At 40.1% G+C, this 16,162-nt stretch overlaps 1 protein-coding gene across 1 annotated transcript; it reads right to left on the bottom strand.

Annotated features, from left to right (window-relative positions):
• Positions 1–1,264: 1,264 nt before the first annotated feature.
• LOC134744262 (WD repeat-containing protein 3) lies at positions 1,265–14,645 on the bottom strand. Its single transcript, XM_063678010.1, has 17 exons — positions 14,401–14,645; positions 14,075–14,284; positions 13,667–13,864; positions 12,634–12,807; positions 11,839–12,035; positions 11,271–11,488; positions 10,390–10,510; positions 9,926–10,127; positions 8,961–9,050; positions 8,643–8,780; positions 7,863–8,132; positions 7,124–7,288; positions 6,819–6,884; positions 6,570–6,730; positions 6,022–6,151; positions 4,140–4,232; positions 1,265–1,454 (listed from the first exon to the last, which is right to left on the bottom strand). The coding sequence occupies exons 1-17, from the start codon at positions 14,569–14,571 to the stop codon at positions 1,290–1,292; spliced, it is 2,769 nt and encodes a 922-aa protein (XP_063534080.1). The 5' UTR covers positions 14,572–14,645; the 3' UTR covers positions 1,265–1,289.
• Positions 14,646–16,162: the final 1,517 nt, after the last annotated feature.

The raw sequence follows: 16,162 nt of genomic DNA, 5'->3' as shown, positions 1-16,162 counted from the left end.
CCTCACTGATTTATCCCTATTTCTAGCAGTTGTAAAATGCAGTTAGTACTTTTTAGGGTTCCGTACCCAAAGGGTAAAAACGGGACCCTATTACTAAGACTCCGCTGTCCGTCTGTCTGTCTGTCACCAGGCTGTATCTCATGAACCGTGATAGCTAGACAGTTGAAATTTTCACAGATGATGTATTTCTGTTGCCGCTATAACAACAAATACTAAAAAGTACGGAACCTTCGGTGGGCGAGTCCGACTCGCACTTGTCCGGTTTTTTTATTTTAGGTGGGGCTGTTCTTACACCTTGCTTGCCACGCTTAAGAATTCATGTTTGAGCCCTGCTAAGCTTGACATTATATTCTGGAGTTCTTCGCTTTGCTCTGGATTCTACAGGGTGGATTTTCTTAGTGGGTTACAGTGAGGGCAGCTACCAGATCCCGTGCTGCTACGCGAAAATGGTCTTAGAAGACCTTTCCTCAATTTCAAATTAATGAAGATTGGCGTTTAGGAAAAAACATACAGGATGCGAAAAAAAGGCCATTTTTGGCAAACTTTTTTTTATGCCAATCAATTCTATGCCTATCCAGGATCAAAAGCTTGTATGGGACCAAAAAAAAAGAACAGCTAGAAAATCCACAAATCGAGGAAAACTTACTAAACTGTATAGGAGGACCTATACAATTTTCATACAAATTGTATCAATCAATAGGTACAATTTTCTTTCGCATACTTTTTGGCATATTCGAGCGCGCGGCGACGCGAAGTGCGTGCTTGAGCGTATGTGGCAACCAACTGGCTTGCTTTTCTACCGTGATGGGGAAGAGGTTCGTAGGTATAAATCCGAGCTCGCGCGGAGAGTTCCATAGGCCTGGCTTCACGTCGGTGTAATCCCATTTGTCCCCGCAGAGTACAAATGGGAATAGGTGCACTCATATGAATCATTTCCATCTGTCCCCACACCATGTATGGCGGCAGTCACGCGAGATGGGGACAAATGGGAATATACCCCCGAGTCGCATCCATTATAGTGCACGTTGTATTCTACCATGTTAAATCCACGATAGCATGAAAACATTTCCAGCGTAGGTACAGCATTTATCATGATCCAGGCTCTCTAATAAAACACAGCAATAACTGGGAGGAATTTATTAAAGTAACAGTAACGATCTGCCGGGCGCCTCCGCTTCGCATCCGTTATATCCTGCGATAACATGAAAACATTCTCATTGTAAGTACAACACATCATCATCCAATAACAGCTCTAATAAAACACAGCAATAGTAGGAATATGAATATATTCAAGTAACAGTAACGATGGGCCGTTTGAGCGCCTGCCTCGCGCGGCGGCGGCGCTCCTTGCCGCGGCGCGCGTCGGTCGCCTCGCGGAACAGCTGCTCGGCGTCTGCCGCCTCCGCCTCGCGGCGCATCCATTGCAGCGCGTGCACGTTGTATCCAACCATGTCCTGGGAAAAATGGCAGAGGTCAAATATTATCCAATTAACAATGGTATTTTTTTGGGTTCCGTACCCAAAGGGTAAAAACGGGTCCCTATTACTAAGACTCCGCTGTCTGTCTGTCTGTCCGTCTGTCACCAGGCTGTATCTCATCAACCGTGATAGCTAGACAGTTGAAGTTTTCATAGATGATGTATTTCTGTTGCCGCTATAACAACAAATACTAAAAACAGAATAAAATAAATATTTAAGTGGGGCTCCCATACAACAAACGTGATTTTTTTGCGTAATGATACGGAACCCGTCGTGCGCGGGTCCGATTCGCACTTGGCCGGTTTTTTTATATTTCAGTGATCATGATTAACCAGACGACTTTTATGTTCAGCTTTCGTTTTATTCGTTGAAGATACCTAAGGTACCTATTGTTTCACAGACTTGTCACATACTACAAACTACAAACAAAACTAAACTTTCTGAAATTTCTAGCATTGAGATTTAAAGGCCGTGCCAGGATAAGCTATAGCACAATCGGATTAAGTCTAACCTCGAAATCCTTCCAAAAATATGAAATTTGGTATGTATGTTAATTAAAGGTCTCTTTTTCATGTCCACACTATTTGACATTTGGGGACCTCGAGGAATCGCAGCCATCTTGGAAAATGTGTACCATCCTGGAGAAATTTGCGTTTTACTCTAAATATACGTTCTCTATGAAAATATGGCGAAGGTAACATTAAAGCTTATAAAATTCTACACAAAAAAGTCCTAGATATCTTTGCGGAAAAAATTCATCTTGTTATAGAAAATAATAGCTGAATCCAGATTTAGCGCTTATACCCTTTCAGGGGATATTCTCTTAATAGGAAACTTGTAGGAATATGAATTCCACTTTTGTCTATACATTTGTACACATTTGTACACGTTATACCCCAATATCAACATTTTACTCGACTGCGACTTAAACAGAAAGTAGGGTTATGGGTTTAAATACTGATAATCAGTACACCCTGTAGCTCAGGATACTGGACGGATTTTTTTAAATGACGTATCGGTAGACTCCTCTTGCCCTTCGCAACCTGTTTACACTTGTTTTATGAAAGAAAAATCAATACAGCGTACACGAGTGCTATGCAATACAAGTTTACTAAAATAAATGAAGGAAAAATATTTAGGACTTAAAAATGTGACTGCAAAAACAGATTTTAGGTCTTAAATGGGGTTTACACAATAGTGACAGTAATAAAATTTGACACCTACCATTTCAGGGATTCCTGTTTGCGTGTCATAAAATTGGAGCTTCGGGGACCACGGGGATCAACATTTTTGCTGAGGGAGATATCTTGACATGAAATGCTTTACATACATTTCGTAGAACCGCTATTACAACCTTTTTAGAGGAACGTACATGTTGCATATGAAATACTGGCCACTTACATTTCAACTTAATTTTAACGCACGACAATCGAAAGGAGTTCTTTTTGCTGCGAAACGTTGTTTTTTATTATTTTTTTACTTTAAAAAAAAGTTGAAATGTAAGTGGCCAGTATTTCATATGGAACATGTACGTTTTTCTAAAAAGGTTGTAATCATTCCGATTTGAATTATAGCGGTTCTAGGAAATGTATGTAAAGCATTTCAAGTAAAGATATCTCCATGTTCTCCCTCAGCCAAAATTTTGAAAAAAATACATATTATAGGACGTTAGTGGGTGTATTACCAGTGAAAAAATTGGAGTGGTCTCTAACGTGAAAGTGAAAGAAAATAAAATAAAAAAAGTTTAATTGGATTTATTTCTTTCTTTTTCTATGAGATAATAAAAATATAAATATGGTCATTTAATCATCTTTATTAAATGTACAATATGGGCCAACCTCGTTAAAATTGGTTGACTAGAAAAAAAAAACAAAGAAAAAAAAAAATTCGTTTTTTTTTTTTTAAACAAAAACTATAACGTTTAGGGTGCTCAAATTTGGCATGACTAATGTAGAGCCACACAATCTATAAAAATTACAAGCCCAAACTTAAGGGGGGCAGAATCACTTAGCTTATCCTGGCACGGCCTTTGTGTTACCTTTATAGGGTTGATCTTTGAATGATATTGTAACCACCTATATCTACCTAAGTAATTTAGCGAGGATTCAATATATTGAAGTTAAACATCGTGTTAATTTTTAATACCCATAGTTAGGACAAATTATCGCAAAAATTAATATGGTATGGAACAGGATTAAAAAAATTAACAATTTTGAACTGCAGTTTTGAGTATAATCTGGAAATAATACGAGTTTAATAAATCTTGTGCTATTTTGAGATATAAATGATTTTTGATGGTTTTGCGATGATTTGTCCGATCACTGTTAATAACAGACAGGTAAAAAAAAAAGGAATTTTCTAACTTTCATAAAAGCAAAGATCTATGAAGTGTAAAAGATAAATAAAGTCCAAGAAAAAAACGTGCTTCAAAAAATCAAGAAAAGTAGCGCCATACCTTTGACCTATACTCGTGTAGATGGCGACACCGTTTGATTTTTAACAATTTAAACACATATCAGTGAAAGAACAAGGATCAAAGTCAAATGGCGTTCTAAAAGTTTTAATCCTGTGTCGAAAGATGGCAGTAAATTTATTGTGACTATAAAATTAAGCTATACACTCAATTCTCTTTGGAAAGGATAGCATCAATAGACAACTTACCCGCATCTCTGACAGTCGCATGAGTGCCTTAGCTTGTATCTGTATAAGCGGCTTGAGCAACGCCTGGTGGGCCTTTAGCGGCGCGTGGTGAACCTTGGAATAACAAATATAAATATTAGGTGGCAATCTTAACTCGGTAACACGTGAGATTCCTAGTCCGAGACGACGACCAGCCGATTTTGTCTCGAGCTCAAGAGCCTCCCTCCACTCGAAGACATCAGTGTTAGTACATACCTACACGATATCGTTAGCGCATTCAAAGGCATGGTATTTGCCAGCCAAATAAATCATCACAAATATTTACATTTTGGATTTAATTTGGAACTTTAGATTAGGTGGAAAGCTAGGGGTAAATTCAAAAAGAAATCAATAGTTTTTATAGCTAATTGCATACGATTTTTTTAAAGGAGATACAACTAGTGTTATTTCGCGATTGTCGCGTATAGGGAATGCAATCCCGCATGAGGAATTCAATCCCGGTATAGCGGGATTGTCAGTCTCAGTCCCGCGGGATCCCGGTATTTGCGGGATCCCGCAAGTTACTATACAATTTTACGAATTGGTACTAATTGGTTTAAAACAAAAGTAAACAAAATTTATAAATAGTACATTGTGTATTATGGGCGGTAAACAAAAATGTACGAACGAGTGTGAACTGAAGGCTTAATAACACGATTTCGTAATTCCTGTACCTTGGCACGCCAAATGTTCCTCACAAGTCTCATCACACTTGTGAGAAAAAAAGACGGAAAAAATAAAACTTCTGCTTAATTTCGGTACGTATATTACAGCCCTAGGTCCAAATTTAGGATTTACGGACCGCATCACCTACCAAGTGTGACGTAAAAATACACTACAACCAGAGGTCGAAATTTACGGACCGCATCGCCTACGTGTGTACTATGCACGTAACACTTTTACGAGCAAGTGAGATGAAAAATTCTTTATTTAACTTCTTAAAGAAAAATTATTAGATATTACTGGTATAAAGTACGCCCCATAGTTTTGTTATTGTTTGACACAACTTGAATTTAGCATTGAGTGCTAACTCTGCGAATCTTCCGCCTTTAAAAAAATACTTTTAAACAAAGCGTAAATTTCCTAGTAGGTACTGTTGCTGTACTGCCAGTACTTGGAAACTTTTTATACACCGTTTCCAACATACTTAACAGTACATAATATTTATTCAATGCAAAAATATTTATTCATATAAATAAATGTTTATTTTTGAATATTTAATCAAAACAAATATTACTCAATCCATACTAATATTATTAATATTATAAAAGCGAAAGTCTGTCTGTCTGTGTGTTACCTCTTCACGCTTAAACCCCTGAACCGATTTAGTTGAAATTTGGCGTAGAGATAGTTTGAGTCCCGGGGAAGGACATAGGATAGTTTTTATCCCGAAAATCATCCCTTAAGAGGGTGGAAAGCGGGGTGGAATCATGGTGGAATTGAGATAATAAATGAGTTGCCTAATATTTGTGTGCATATTATGCTCAAATTGAATGATTGCTATAAGACTTTCTCCATGCGCTATTCTTACTCTATCTGGGCTTACTAAGTCCACGCAGACGAAGTCGCGGGCAAAAGCTATTCACAATATAGCAAAAAATTTACATATTCGGGCGAAATTCTCTTCCTTGTCCCTTCCCCCTTCCTCCACAGATGCATCTAGGGTCCGTAAAGAACTTTCAGCACTAGGAGACGTGTTACTTGTACTAAGTAACACGTAAGAACCACGTCGCTCCTCAATCCCGCAAATCCCGCGGGATCCCGCTTAATTTAAGCGCGGGATTAATCCCGCAAATTGCATGCGGGATCCCGGTATTTCGGGATCCTGGTATTCCGGTATTGCATTCCCTAGTCGCGTACTTACCTTAAGAAGGAATATAGCTGTACGGCATAGAAGCTCGGTGTTGGCGCCGCGCTCGAGCATGCTGGGCAACATTCGCACGATGTCGCACGCAGTATTGAACGGTAGCAGCAGGAGGGCTTCTTCCAAGTCACTGTAACATGAGAAAATATAGCTAATGTTATGTTAAGGTGAGGTGGGAATTGAAACTTTTGAACTTTATATAGTCATGTAACTATTTACCAGTCATTGATAGAATATAGTGGCGGAAGGGGATGAACGGTATAAGTGATGATGGACGTGAATAGACGAGAAAGTATCAGGTTAGGCGTAGTTAGCGCGCCATATTAGTGATTCATATAACATGAGCATTGAATAACGTGTAAGCCAATAAAAACAAGGCAATAGCGAAAATAATAGGTAATGTAGGTAGGGTTTTTGAATATGACATGATGATGTACAATTACTACAAATAAAATATATTCTATTATATTCTATGAGCGCCGCTACCTGACCGGCTCCGTGCACTCGCGCGGCGGTGCGGACGCCTTATAACGTAAATGGTGTTGTACCTGGCTCGTATCTTCTTTAGAGTCTCTAATAGGAAGTCCTGCTCGTTGTCGCAGTTGTACGCGGCCATGAGTAGCGGCGGCTGCACCGGCTGCCCGCGGCCTTCACTGCGTTCCTTCTTGTAAGCGGCGCCGATGGACAGGCACTCCATTATCGAGTCCGCCTGGAGCACACGCATGAGGTGATGATAAATAAAAATACTTGTATTCGTAAGTTATTTAAAATAGATTATATTTTCAGTAGGTACTTACAGCCTTTTCAGCTCCTATCGTTTTTTTGGTTGGCATCGTGAGGCCCGGCAAACCAGGAACAGGTGCCTGCAAAGAAAAAAAACATTCGTATAGATAATTATTATTATTATCCTGAAATAATTACCGATCAAAGTTAGCTATCAAATCTGAAAACCTATATTTAAGTTTTGCCCACTAAATAAAAAAATTAAAAATGGTGGCCTTCTTACACTTCTTTTATGAACATAGCGGGAGCATTTGATAAGGTGAGTTAGGTGAGCTATGGCAGGTGTTGTTGTTTCGTAAAGGATGAGAGGTGTACGTACATGTGTTTCGCCGGTGGCGAGCCCCTCCTCCGCCTCGTCGGTGTCGCCCAGCACTAGCGGCTCGTCGGTGCGCGTGTACAGCCGCAAGGCGTTCTCCGAGCCGCACGAGGCGACGTGCAAGCCGCCCGCGCCTACGGCCAGCGCGTGGCATGAGCCTGCGTGACCCTGTACAATAAACAAGTTAGGTTCAACTTTTGCGAGCCAATGACGTCAAACCACGTTTCTATAAAGCTTTAAAAACATCCAGAAGTCCAGAAGACACATGTAACTAATTGTCCATATTAATCATCCAATTCATGTTGACAGCTTTGTTGAACCGATATCCACTGAGTGCGGGAACGCAAACATCACAGGGCGCGCTATTCAACTAAAAAGAAGGAATACGTCACGGTTATGCCTAACGAGCGCTATGCTGCCGTCGGATGCTAAAAGGCAGTCTTCTTAGGACAGTTTGTTCACCGAAGTCTGCCTTTTAATATTCGACGGCCATACTGTCCCTATTTAATTTTAACCAAAAAAGGCACTGTGGACAGTGTGTGGACATAGCTACAAGTGGTAATCTCTAATGTCTAACCCTCTTATTCATAAAACTTAGCAAACCCCTGTTAAAAGTTATCTCTTTCTAACAAACAAATCATGTCGAAATGACAGATAGGGACAAACGATTATCAACAGCTTGTTAGATTTGACTGTTGTAAATGAATAACGACATTAGTGTAACATAGAACAAAATACTCACTTGAAGTGTGATGATGTTGTCATACGTATCCGCATCCCATTGCTTGACCTTCCCATCTTTAGACGCAGTGAAGAAATAATGCGTGCTCGGAACGAACTGGAGTGACGTCACAGAGTCGTTATGGGCAAAGATGGACTTGTGGCAGTCGCCAAAGTCCATGCCCCAGATCTTGACGTTTCTGTCGGAGGAGCCGGTGGCGATGATGTTGGAGTCGTAGCTGATGTCCAGGGCGTGGACTGGCAGCTTGTGGCCGTACAGTTGTAGGTAGAACTAGAACGAAAGTGTACAGTTATTAATAGTAGAGAAGTTATAAAATCTAACAAAATTAGAGCTTTGAAAGACACCTGAAGTAGCTGTCGCTGTACGACACCTTTCTGGTTGTCAATAATTGACGTTTCATAATCAGTTACCACAAAACAAATAGCGTCGTACAGCGCCATCTAGTTCAGCTGTCGAACTCGAAAACACTATTTTTTCTTAGACTACACCTCTGCGACGTATTAAATATGTTAAATAATGTTTAAAATATAATTTTTAGGTGGTTTGAGATCACTTTATGGGTAATCGATGATTTGTATGACATCGCGATCAATGTTCTAACAAGAAAACCTTTTCCCCAAAAATCGTGCATAACTCATATTTTTTAACACGGGTTTATACCCGGTCCCGGTCCCGGTCCGGCCCGGGTTTGTATTATTACAGACCACAGAACTATACAGTATTCGTCAGATATATCAATATAAAAAGAACCTACAGTTGTATGAGATGTCTTAAACGTACCTTAAATGTATCAACAAAGAATATTTTAACAGTAGAATCCATGAGCGCCACCGCAATGAACTTGTAGTTTGGACTGATCTTGACGGCCGTCACCGCCTCCTCCAGTTCCAGTGTTCTTGTGTGGAGTAAAGAAAGAACCTGAAATTTAAATACCTTATGTATATCGTAAGTACTAAATGCAATTTATAATTTCCACCAACTTTAAATAATTAACAATCCTACTGAAATAAACGCATTGTTTATACCAAAATAGAATTTTATCGTCTAGGTACTTAAATATAAAGTTTATTAATCAAAACAATAAATTTTATTACATACCTTTGCTTTAGACTCCCCCGTGGGATCCGGTATGAGCTCAAACTGCCAAAACTTCACTGTCTTGTCGGCGCCGCCGGAAACACAGCCTCTCTGAAAAAGGACGATATTGCTTTATTGATTCATTACTGCTTAATTTCAGAGGAGTTACAGAACACTCGTAACATTTGACTTACGTCTGGCATGGGGAGGGAGCCGTCCGATATTCGACTCTAACACGATGGTTGTAGGGTTCATACCGAGTCGGGCGTCATGGCAATACTGGAGCACTCGCCTTGGAGCGCGGCTACAGTCTCTATGACCGCTTCCGCACCTACTTCTAATACGAGCAGAGAGCCGTTCTATAATCGACTCTAATACGATAGTATTAGAGTTCATACCGAGCCAGGCGTCATGGTGATGCTGGAGCACTCGCCCTGGTGCGCAGAAACAGTCTTTAAGACCGCTCCCGCACCTACTTCTATTATGAGGCGAATTATTGCGATTCGATTCGCCTCTGCGAGTCGTGGACGCCAGCCTTAACACGATGGTAGTAGAGTTCATACCGAGTCAGCCGTCATGGCGAGGCTAGAGCACTCGCCCTGGTGCGCAGAAACAGTCTCTATGACCGCTCCCGCACCTACCTCTACTATGAGCACAGAGTAGTTCTATAATCGACTCTAACACGATGGGAGTAGGGTTCATACCGAGTCAGGCGTCATGGCAATGCTAGAACACTCGCCCTGGTGCGCAGGAACAGTCTCTATGACCGCTCCCGCACCTACCTCTACTATGAGCACAGAGTAGTTCTATAATCGACTCTAACACGATGGGAGTAGGGTTCATACCGAGTCAGCCGTCATGGCGAGGTTGGAGCACTCGCCCTGGTGCGCAGAAACAGTCTCTATGACCGCTCCCGCACCTACCTCTACTATGAGCACAGAGTAGTTCTATAATCGACTCTAACACGATGGGAGTAGGGTTCATACCGAGTCAGGCGTCATGGCAATGCTAGAACACTCGCCCTGGTGCGCAGGAACAGTCTCTATGACCGCTCCCGCGCCTACGTCAAGTATAAGCAGGGAGCCGTCTGCGCAGCCCGCCGCGGCGTGCCGGTCGCCCGGCAGGAACATGAGGCTCGTTGGTCGTCCTGATGTTAAGGGGATGGTGCGAAGGCAGGATTGGTTTGGCCTGACAAAAATTAATGTTCCACTCAGTTTGCGGGGTGATCTCTTAAAAGTAGCTCAACAGCTGCTCTTTAGAGAATACAATGTTTCAGGTACTTTTAAGAGAATAGGTAACCCTAAAGAATGAGACGCCACTTCCAACTTTTCGTCATTCAGGGTCATATTTTGTGCCTCAATCGAATAACCTAGACAAACCGAACGGTGAATTTTGAATGAAAGATCATTGGGTTTGAGCATGAGAAAAGGAAAATAATGAGAAGACATACCTGTTCCACAATTTGATAGAATCTGCTGACGCGGACAGAACAGCTAAGTTATCAGAGCTGATGGCCACGCATCGCGGCTCCTTCTGATGTCCGGGCATTCTTATCTGTTTGAGACATTTCACTAAAACAATGTGCTTGGTATTAGTAAATTTAGGGATTAGTCAAGGGGCTCGAAAGCCGTTTATGAGGTAGATCAGCCGCAGACCATCTTACTGTATGTCGGTCTAGAGCCTCATTGTTATCCATAGTTGTTAGAAAAAAAAGCCTTGGTCAAACTCGTCGTCGTCGGACCCCTAAATTGTCTTACATAAAACATAAACAGCCCCTTGGCATGGTTATTTGATCTGATTTAAAACCGCGAGTCAACAAAATATTCTTAAATGAAGACAATTAAAGTAAAATCAGTAAAATGGTTTTAACTTTTCAACCACTGTAATGAGGTAATGACGCAATACTTGAGGTTTACACTTTTTCGTGGTTTACCTGGAAGCATATGGAGAAATTTTAATAACAGTCGTCATACATACAGGTAGCATTTTTTTCGATCATAAAATTTTAGAAATGTTGTCAAAGTATGGTAGACCTTATTTCGTCGCAATATTTATTTATTTATTATTTAATAAGCAGGCAGGCAGTTATGGCAACTGATATGGCCTGTATCCAGTAATCATAAAGATATGTAGTTATCATGAACGAGTATTAGATGTAGTGTTATGCTTGTCTAATTTATTTTTAAACTGGTTCACATTTTGTGCTGAAACTACGTCTTCTGGGAGTTTGTTCCCTATGGTTTCAATATGGTTTAAGAATAGGCAGTAGACTGTGTCGACGATGGAACATATCAGGAGGCATAGGCCTAGCGTTTACTATCTTATCTTTACCTTCGTCCTCATCTGGCTTCAGACTGTGCAGCTCAACAGAGTTGTCGGCGAGCGACACACCGACACGCAGTTCCCCGGTAACGCCTAGAAGTAACGTGTTGGACTTTAGCTTCGCGCCCAGCTTGATGGAAGTAAGTCGCCGCACTTCGTCGGTTAGCGACAGGAGCTCCGGTACTTCGGGTGCGTCGGCATCCACTTCACCGGCTTCCTTTTGTTTTCTAAAAAAATTATTGTGATTATGATATTATTTGAGTTTGTTTAGTGTCCTTTGACCGCCACAGACGCGCATGGTTAAAGTTTAATATTAACCTACGTGCTTTACGGCAAGGTTAACGAATGGCGCGTTGTATATAATAAGCGTGGCGTTCAATCAAAGGATTAGCGTTGGTCTATAAAGTCAACGTGAAAAATCTTATTTTACCAGCTAGTGTGGAAAAACAACTCAAGATGTGCGTTAAATTTCTTTGCAACTTTAGGGACACGCTTTTCAAGCTGTATAAAAATAAGTTTAGTTTTCTCTTATACCGAAAATATGCTTTAATACCGAACATATAAACAGAACACTCACGTTAACTTTTTCCTTTGCTTTTTTATCCTTTTACTCATCCTTTGCTTAGCCTCTTCGTCCGTACAAAACGAGAATATTTCCAACAGGGAATCGGTTCCGTAACACGCCAATATGCTCTGACCAAGATCAGTAGTGAGGCCTACGACACGACCTTTACCGCCGCGCATTAGTGTGCCCACTTGGTGACATTGTAATACCTAAAATAAATAATAAGATTAATAAGTAATAATATTTCTAAATCAAATTACTGTGAAATCAGTGCAAAAAACCGGCCAAGTGCGAGTCGGACTCGCACACGAAGGGTTCCGTACCATTACGCAAAAAACGGCAAAAAAATCATGTTTCTTGTATGGGAGCCCCACTTAAATATTTATTTTATTCTGTTTTTAGTATTTGTTGTTATAGCGGCAACAGAAATACATCATCTGTGAAAATTTAAACTGTTCATGAGATACAGCCTGGTGACAGATGGACAGACAGACAGACAGCGCCCAGCTTAGTAATAGGGTCCCGCTTTTACCCTTTGGGTACGGAACCCTAAAACAGTACGTAGACTAGAGGTTCCCAAAGTTTACGGGCTGCAACTCAGCTGAACAATTTCACCATTTGGCATATTTTCATATAATATTCACTCGTGACCCACCACTATAGTTTGGAAAATGCTGATCTAGACATATATCCACATGCCTAAATTCATTAAGTTCTGTTTAATAGTTCAGCTGTAAAAACGTAACAGATAAACAAACAGTTACTTTCACATTTAAAGTTTTATATTTATTATGTAGAATTACTTACTGAGCTATCTTCTAAGTTGTCAGTTTCCTCCAACTTGACAATCTCCAGCTGCCTGATAAGCTTGTCCTCCTCCTTAACATCAGATGTCCAATTGAGCTTCCAAACCCTTAATTCCTGATCCATGCTGCCTGTCACCAGGTATCGCTCCTCTTTCATTAAAGCAGCAGACCACACCTAGGAATTATTAATTGAGAAATGTTATAAGCTGGGCACACAGAGCGACCATACGCGCGAGACAATTTCATCGCGCACAAAACGGCCAGTGTAGACGTGCCTCGGCCGAGGCGGCGCGCGCGAGGCACGTCTAAACTGGCCGTTCTGTGCGCGAAGAAATTGCCTCGCGCGTATGCTCGCTCTAGGTGGACCCCACTATAAATCAACGCTCTATCTATAGATTTTGAAGTATGGAAAAGTCACTGAGGCTCAAAAATGCCCCATGTAACTTTAAGGTGTGAAATAAATTTTATATTAATAATAATGAATTTTTGATGATTAATGAACCTAAGTTTCTATGTTAGCAAAACAAAGTAGAAGATGTTAAAATAAAAAGTTACATGAGTACCTAATCTTAATCCTTTATAAGGCATAAGAGTGTCAGAAATTATACAGAATTGAATCCTATACAATTGAAATAAAGTTCAAAATCAGGTGGGAAATATATTCCTTCTGCCTTATAAAGGCTTAAGAGTTCTACCAACCAAGCTAAATAAGCTTCAGCTTACTCAATGGATATGTTTGATGCCCTCCCACTACCAGAGCTCCACAAGACTATTTTAAGATTAAATAGTAAAAATTAATTTAGCCTGTAAATGTAAAGAAGCCTATAATAGAAATACAATTTGAAAATATTAAAATCTATTTACAAAAATTACAAAAATATTAACCTAAACTAAAACCTAACAAACACAAGCTATTCACAAAATTCACAGACCCAGAGCGAGGGTCATGACCACTCTCTCTCAAACGTGTGCCCACTTCCCCAATAAAAGTCTTGCCTGCTGATTTAGCCTATATTTTTTATATTTATATATACCTCCATTTGATGTCCTCCTAAAGTCTTGAAGCAGTGTTTAGTTTCAATATCCCAGAACTTGACAAAGGTGTCCTTGGATGAGCTCACAATGCAGTTCTTCCCGTTGATGAATAGAACACTAGTTATAGCACCCTTGTGGCCACTGAATCTCGCTATACCAGTTTCTGATACTACATCCCAAAGAATTACTTCAGTATCCTGTATAAGCAAAAACAAATATTGAAAAGGTGTTCCAATTTTTTTTATAGTAAAAAAATTATATAGGTATACTTAATGTTAATGTAAGAACTTAATATCAGAAGTTGTTAGGGAAAAACTTTGTTAGAACAACCTTTTCTCTTACACAAATTATAGTTTAGTTCAGGAGATTGGCTGATTTTATAATTAACTAAATATGTACTACTTTACTTTAGATCCAGACACCAGCCGGTGTCCCTGTTCATCATACTGCAAGCATGTAATGGCAGACTTGTGTCCAGCAAACTGGCACACAATCTCGTTGTTCACGAGCTCGAACACGCTGATGTTGCCGTCCACGTAGCCTACCGCCATATGGTTGCCCGTCGGGCTCGCTGCGATCTGAGACACCACTACATTTTCGCCAGAGAGCACTTGTGCCTACAAAGTAAAAATTACACATACCTAGTTTAAAACTGAAATTTTACCTAGTTTAAAGTCCTTGTAACGTCAGATGTTAAGCTTAATTACAAATTGAGTTAAATAGTCCACCTTACCTTTTCTCCAAGTCTCATGTCCCAAATAATAACATGCTCACATGCACCCACTGCTACATATCGTCCGCTTACTCCATTTAAAGACACGTGTGTACAATTACAGTCGGCACTGGCGATTATGTTAAAGGTGCCGCTGGGCGCATAACGTAGATATTGCTTCGTAAGACCCATACTTTAAATTAATTTAATACAATAATAACATTAATAACCTAACCATGCTCTTGAAAGTTTGTTTACGAATTTGCGCATGGGCATGGCATGCTGTCAAGCTGTCATGTCAATGTCATTACTGTCATTTCATTTTGACGTATAACTTCCGTTGTACGCAATATTTTTTTGATCCCAATTTATAGTTGGTCAAACCAAATTGGCAGTAAATAAGAGCCAAAACATTTTTTTTTGGGTGCTAGTACTAGTGTAAGACAAAAATAGTATGATTATCTCTGTCTATGTTTGAAATGAGACGGTCCTTTGACAACAACAAACACGGCACGTTTTCCAACAATTTTTCAGGAATAGCAACAATATAATTAAAATAAAGCAAGATGACCGCTGAAATTCGGCGAAATATTTCAACTGAAATAATACGACTATGTCAAGTTGTTACAGTTGACACCTGCCTGTCAAATAACGAACATATAGTTGGTCAAGCAAATCTTGTCAGTAAATAAGAACAAAAAAAACTATGATTCTGTCTATGTTTGAAATGAGACAGGTCTACCGGGCAAAAATAAGAGCTTGTTACAAGATATCGTATTCACATCACGCTATTACTTTTTGTCTATGAGTGAGTGAGACAACAATCGCAAGCTCTTTCGTTTTTTTTTTCAGTATTGTCATAAGATGAACTGCGGAAAATGTCAAATGGTGGTTTTTGGTGGTCTTTTAATCCAGCCAAATAAAAATATATAGTTTGTCAAAGGACTGTCTCATTTCGGGCGTAGACAGAGAGAGTCAGGCGCCCAGAAGAAGGGGATGAGTGTAGTTTTTTGTTCTTATTTACTGACAAGATTTGCTTGACCAACTATATGTTCGTTATTTGACAGGCAGGTGTCAACTGTAACAACTTGACATAGTCGTATTATTTAAGTTGAAATATTTCGCCGAATTTCAGCGGTCATCTTGCTTTATTTTAATTATATTGTTGCTATTCCTGAAAAATTGTTGGAAAACGTGCTGAGTTTTTATTTGTTATGGTTTGAAGTTCCCTTGTCTTGTGTGATCGAGGGCTGCATGGAGACTATATAAAGGAGCCAAATTTCTATGTATGGATGGTATAGAAAGGATCGCAATCTCTTATGGCAGAATTGTTACAAAAGTGACCGCTTTCAGCTTTAAATAATAGTTCCTAATCTCTCCGGTGGCGCTAGTTAGGCTCTGGGACATGAGTATAACATGAACCATATAAGGCAACAAATAACCCGACGAAATTACGTAGGTTGGTTTTGGTAGTATTTCGGTGTATGGTGGCGCCGCCTAATTACTGTTTTTTTAATGGACACTTTTCATACATAGAGATTTGGCTCCTTTATATAGTCTCCATACATACATAGCGCACAGCAACGATACCCGCGAGCACAGTTGGTTTTTCTGGGGGACTTCAATGCCCACCATGAGGAGTGGTTGTGCCCATACCAGTTTACTGACCATGCTGGGAGAAAGGCTCGCAAGTTTGCATTATCTCTCGATCTCACCCATAGACCTAGCATTACATAGACCAGCTATTCGCGTGCGCCCGTAAGGGATAGACATAGATGACGTC

Source organism: Cydia strobilella, chromosome 9, assembly GCF_947568885.1.
Source record: "Cydia strobilella chromosome 9, ilCydStro3.1, whole genome shotgun sequence".
Lineage (NCBI taxonomy): Eukaryota > Metazoa > Arthropoda > Insecta > Lepidoptera > Tortricidae > Cydia > Cydia strobilella.
Note: the sequence above shows the minus strand (reverse complement) of the source record. Positions and strands in the feature narration are given on the sequence as shown.

Bases quoted from the DNA above. Each gene is read 5' to 3' on its own strand.
- LOC134744262 (XM_063678010.1), bottom strand. From the start codon at position 14,571: ATGGGTCTTACGAAGCAATATCTACGTTATGCGCCCAGCGGCACCTTT. The intron at 13,865-14,074 runs GTAAAGTAGTAC...TTGCTTATACAG, and splicing joins GGCTGGTGTCTGGATCTAAA to GATACTGAAGTAATTCTTTG. The intron at 7,289-7,862 runs GTGAGTATTTTG...TTTATTGTACAG, and splicing joins ACAACATCATCACACTTCAA to GGTCACGCAGGCTCATGCCA.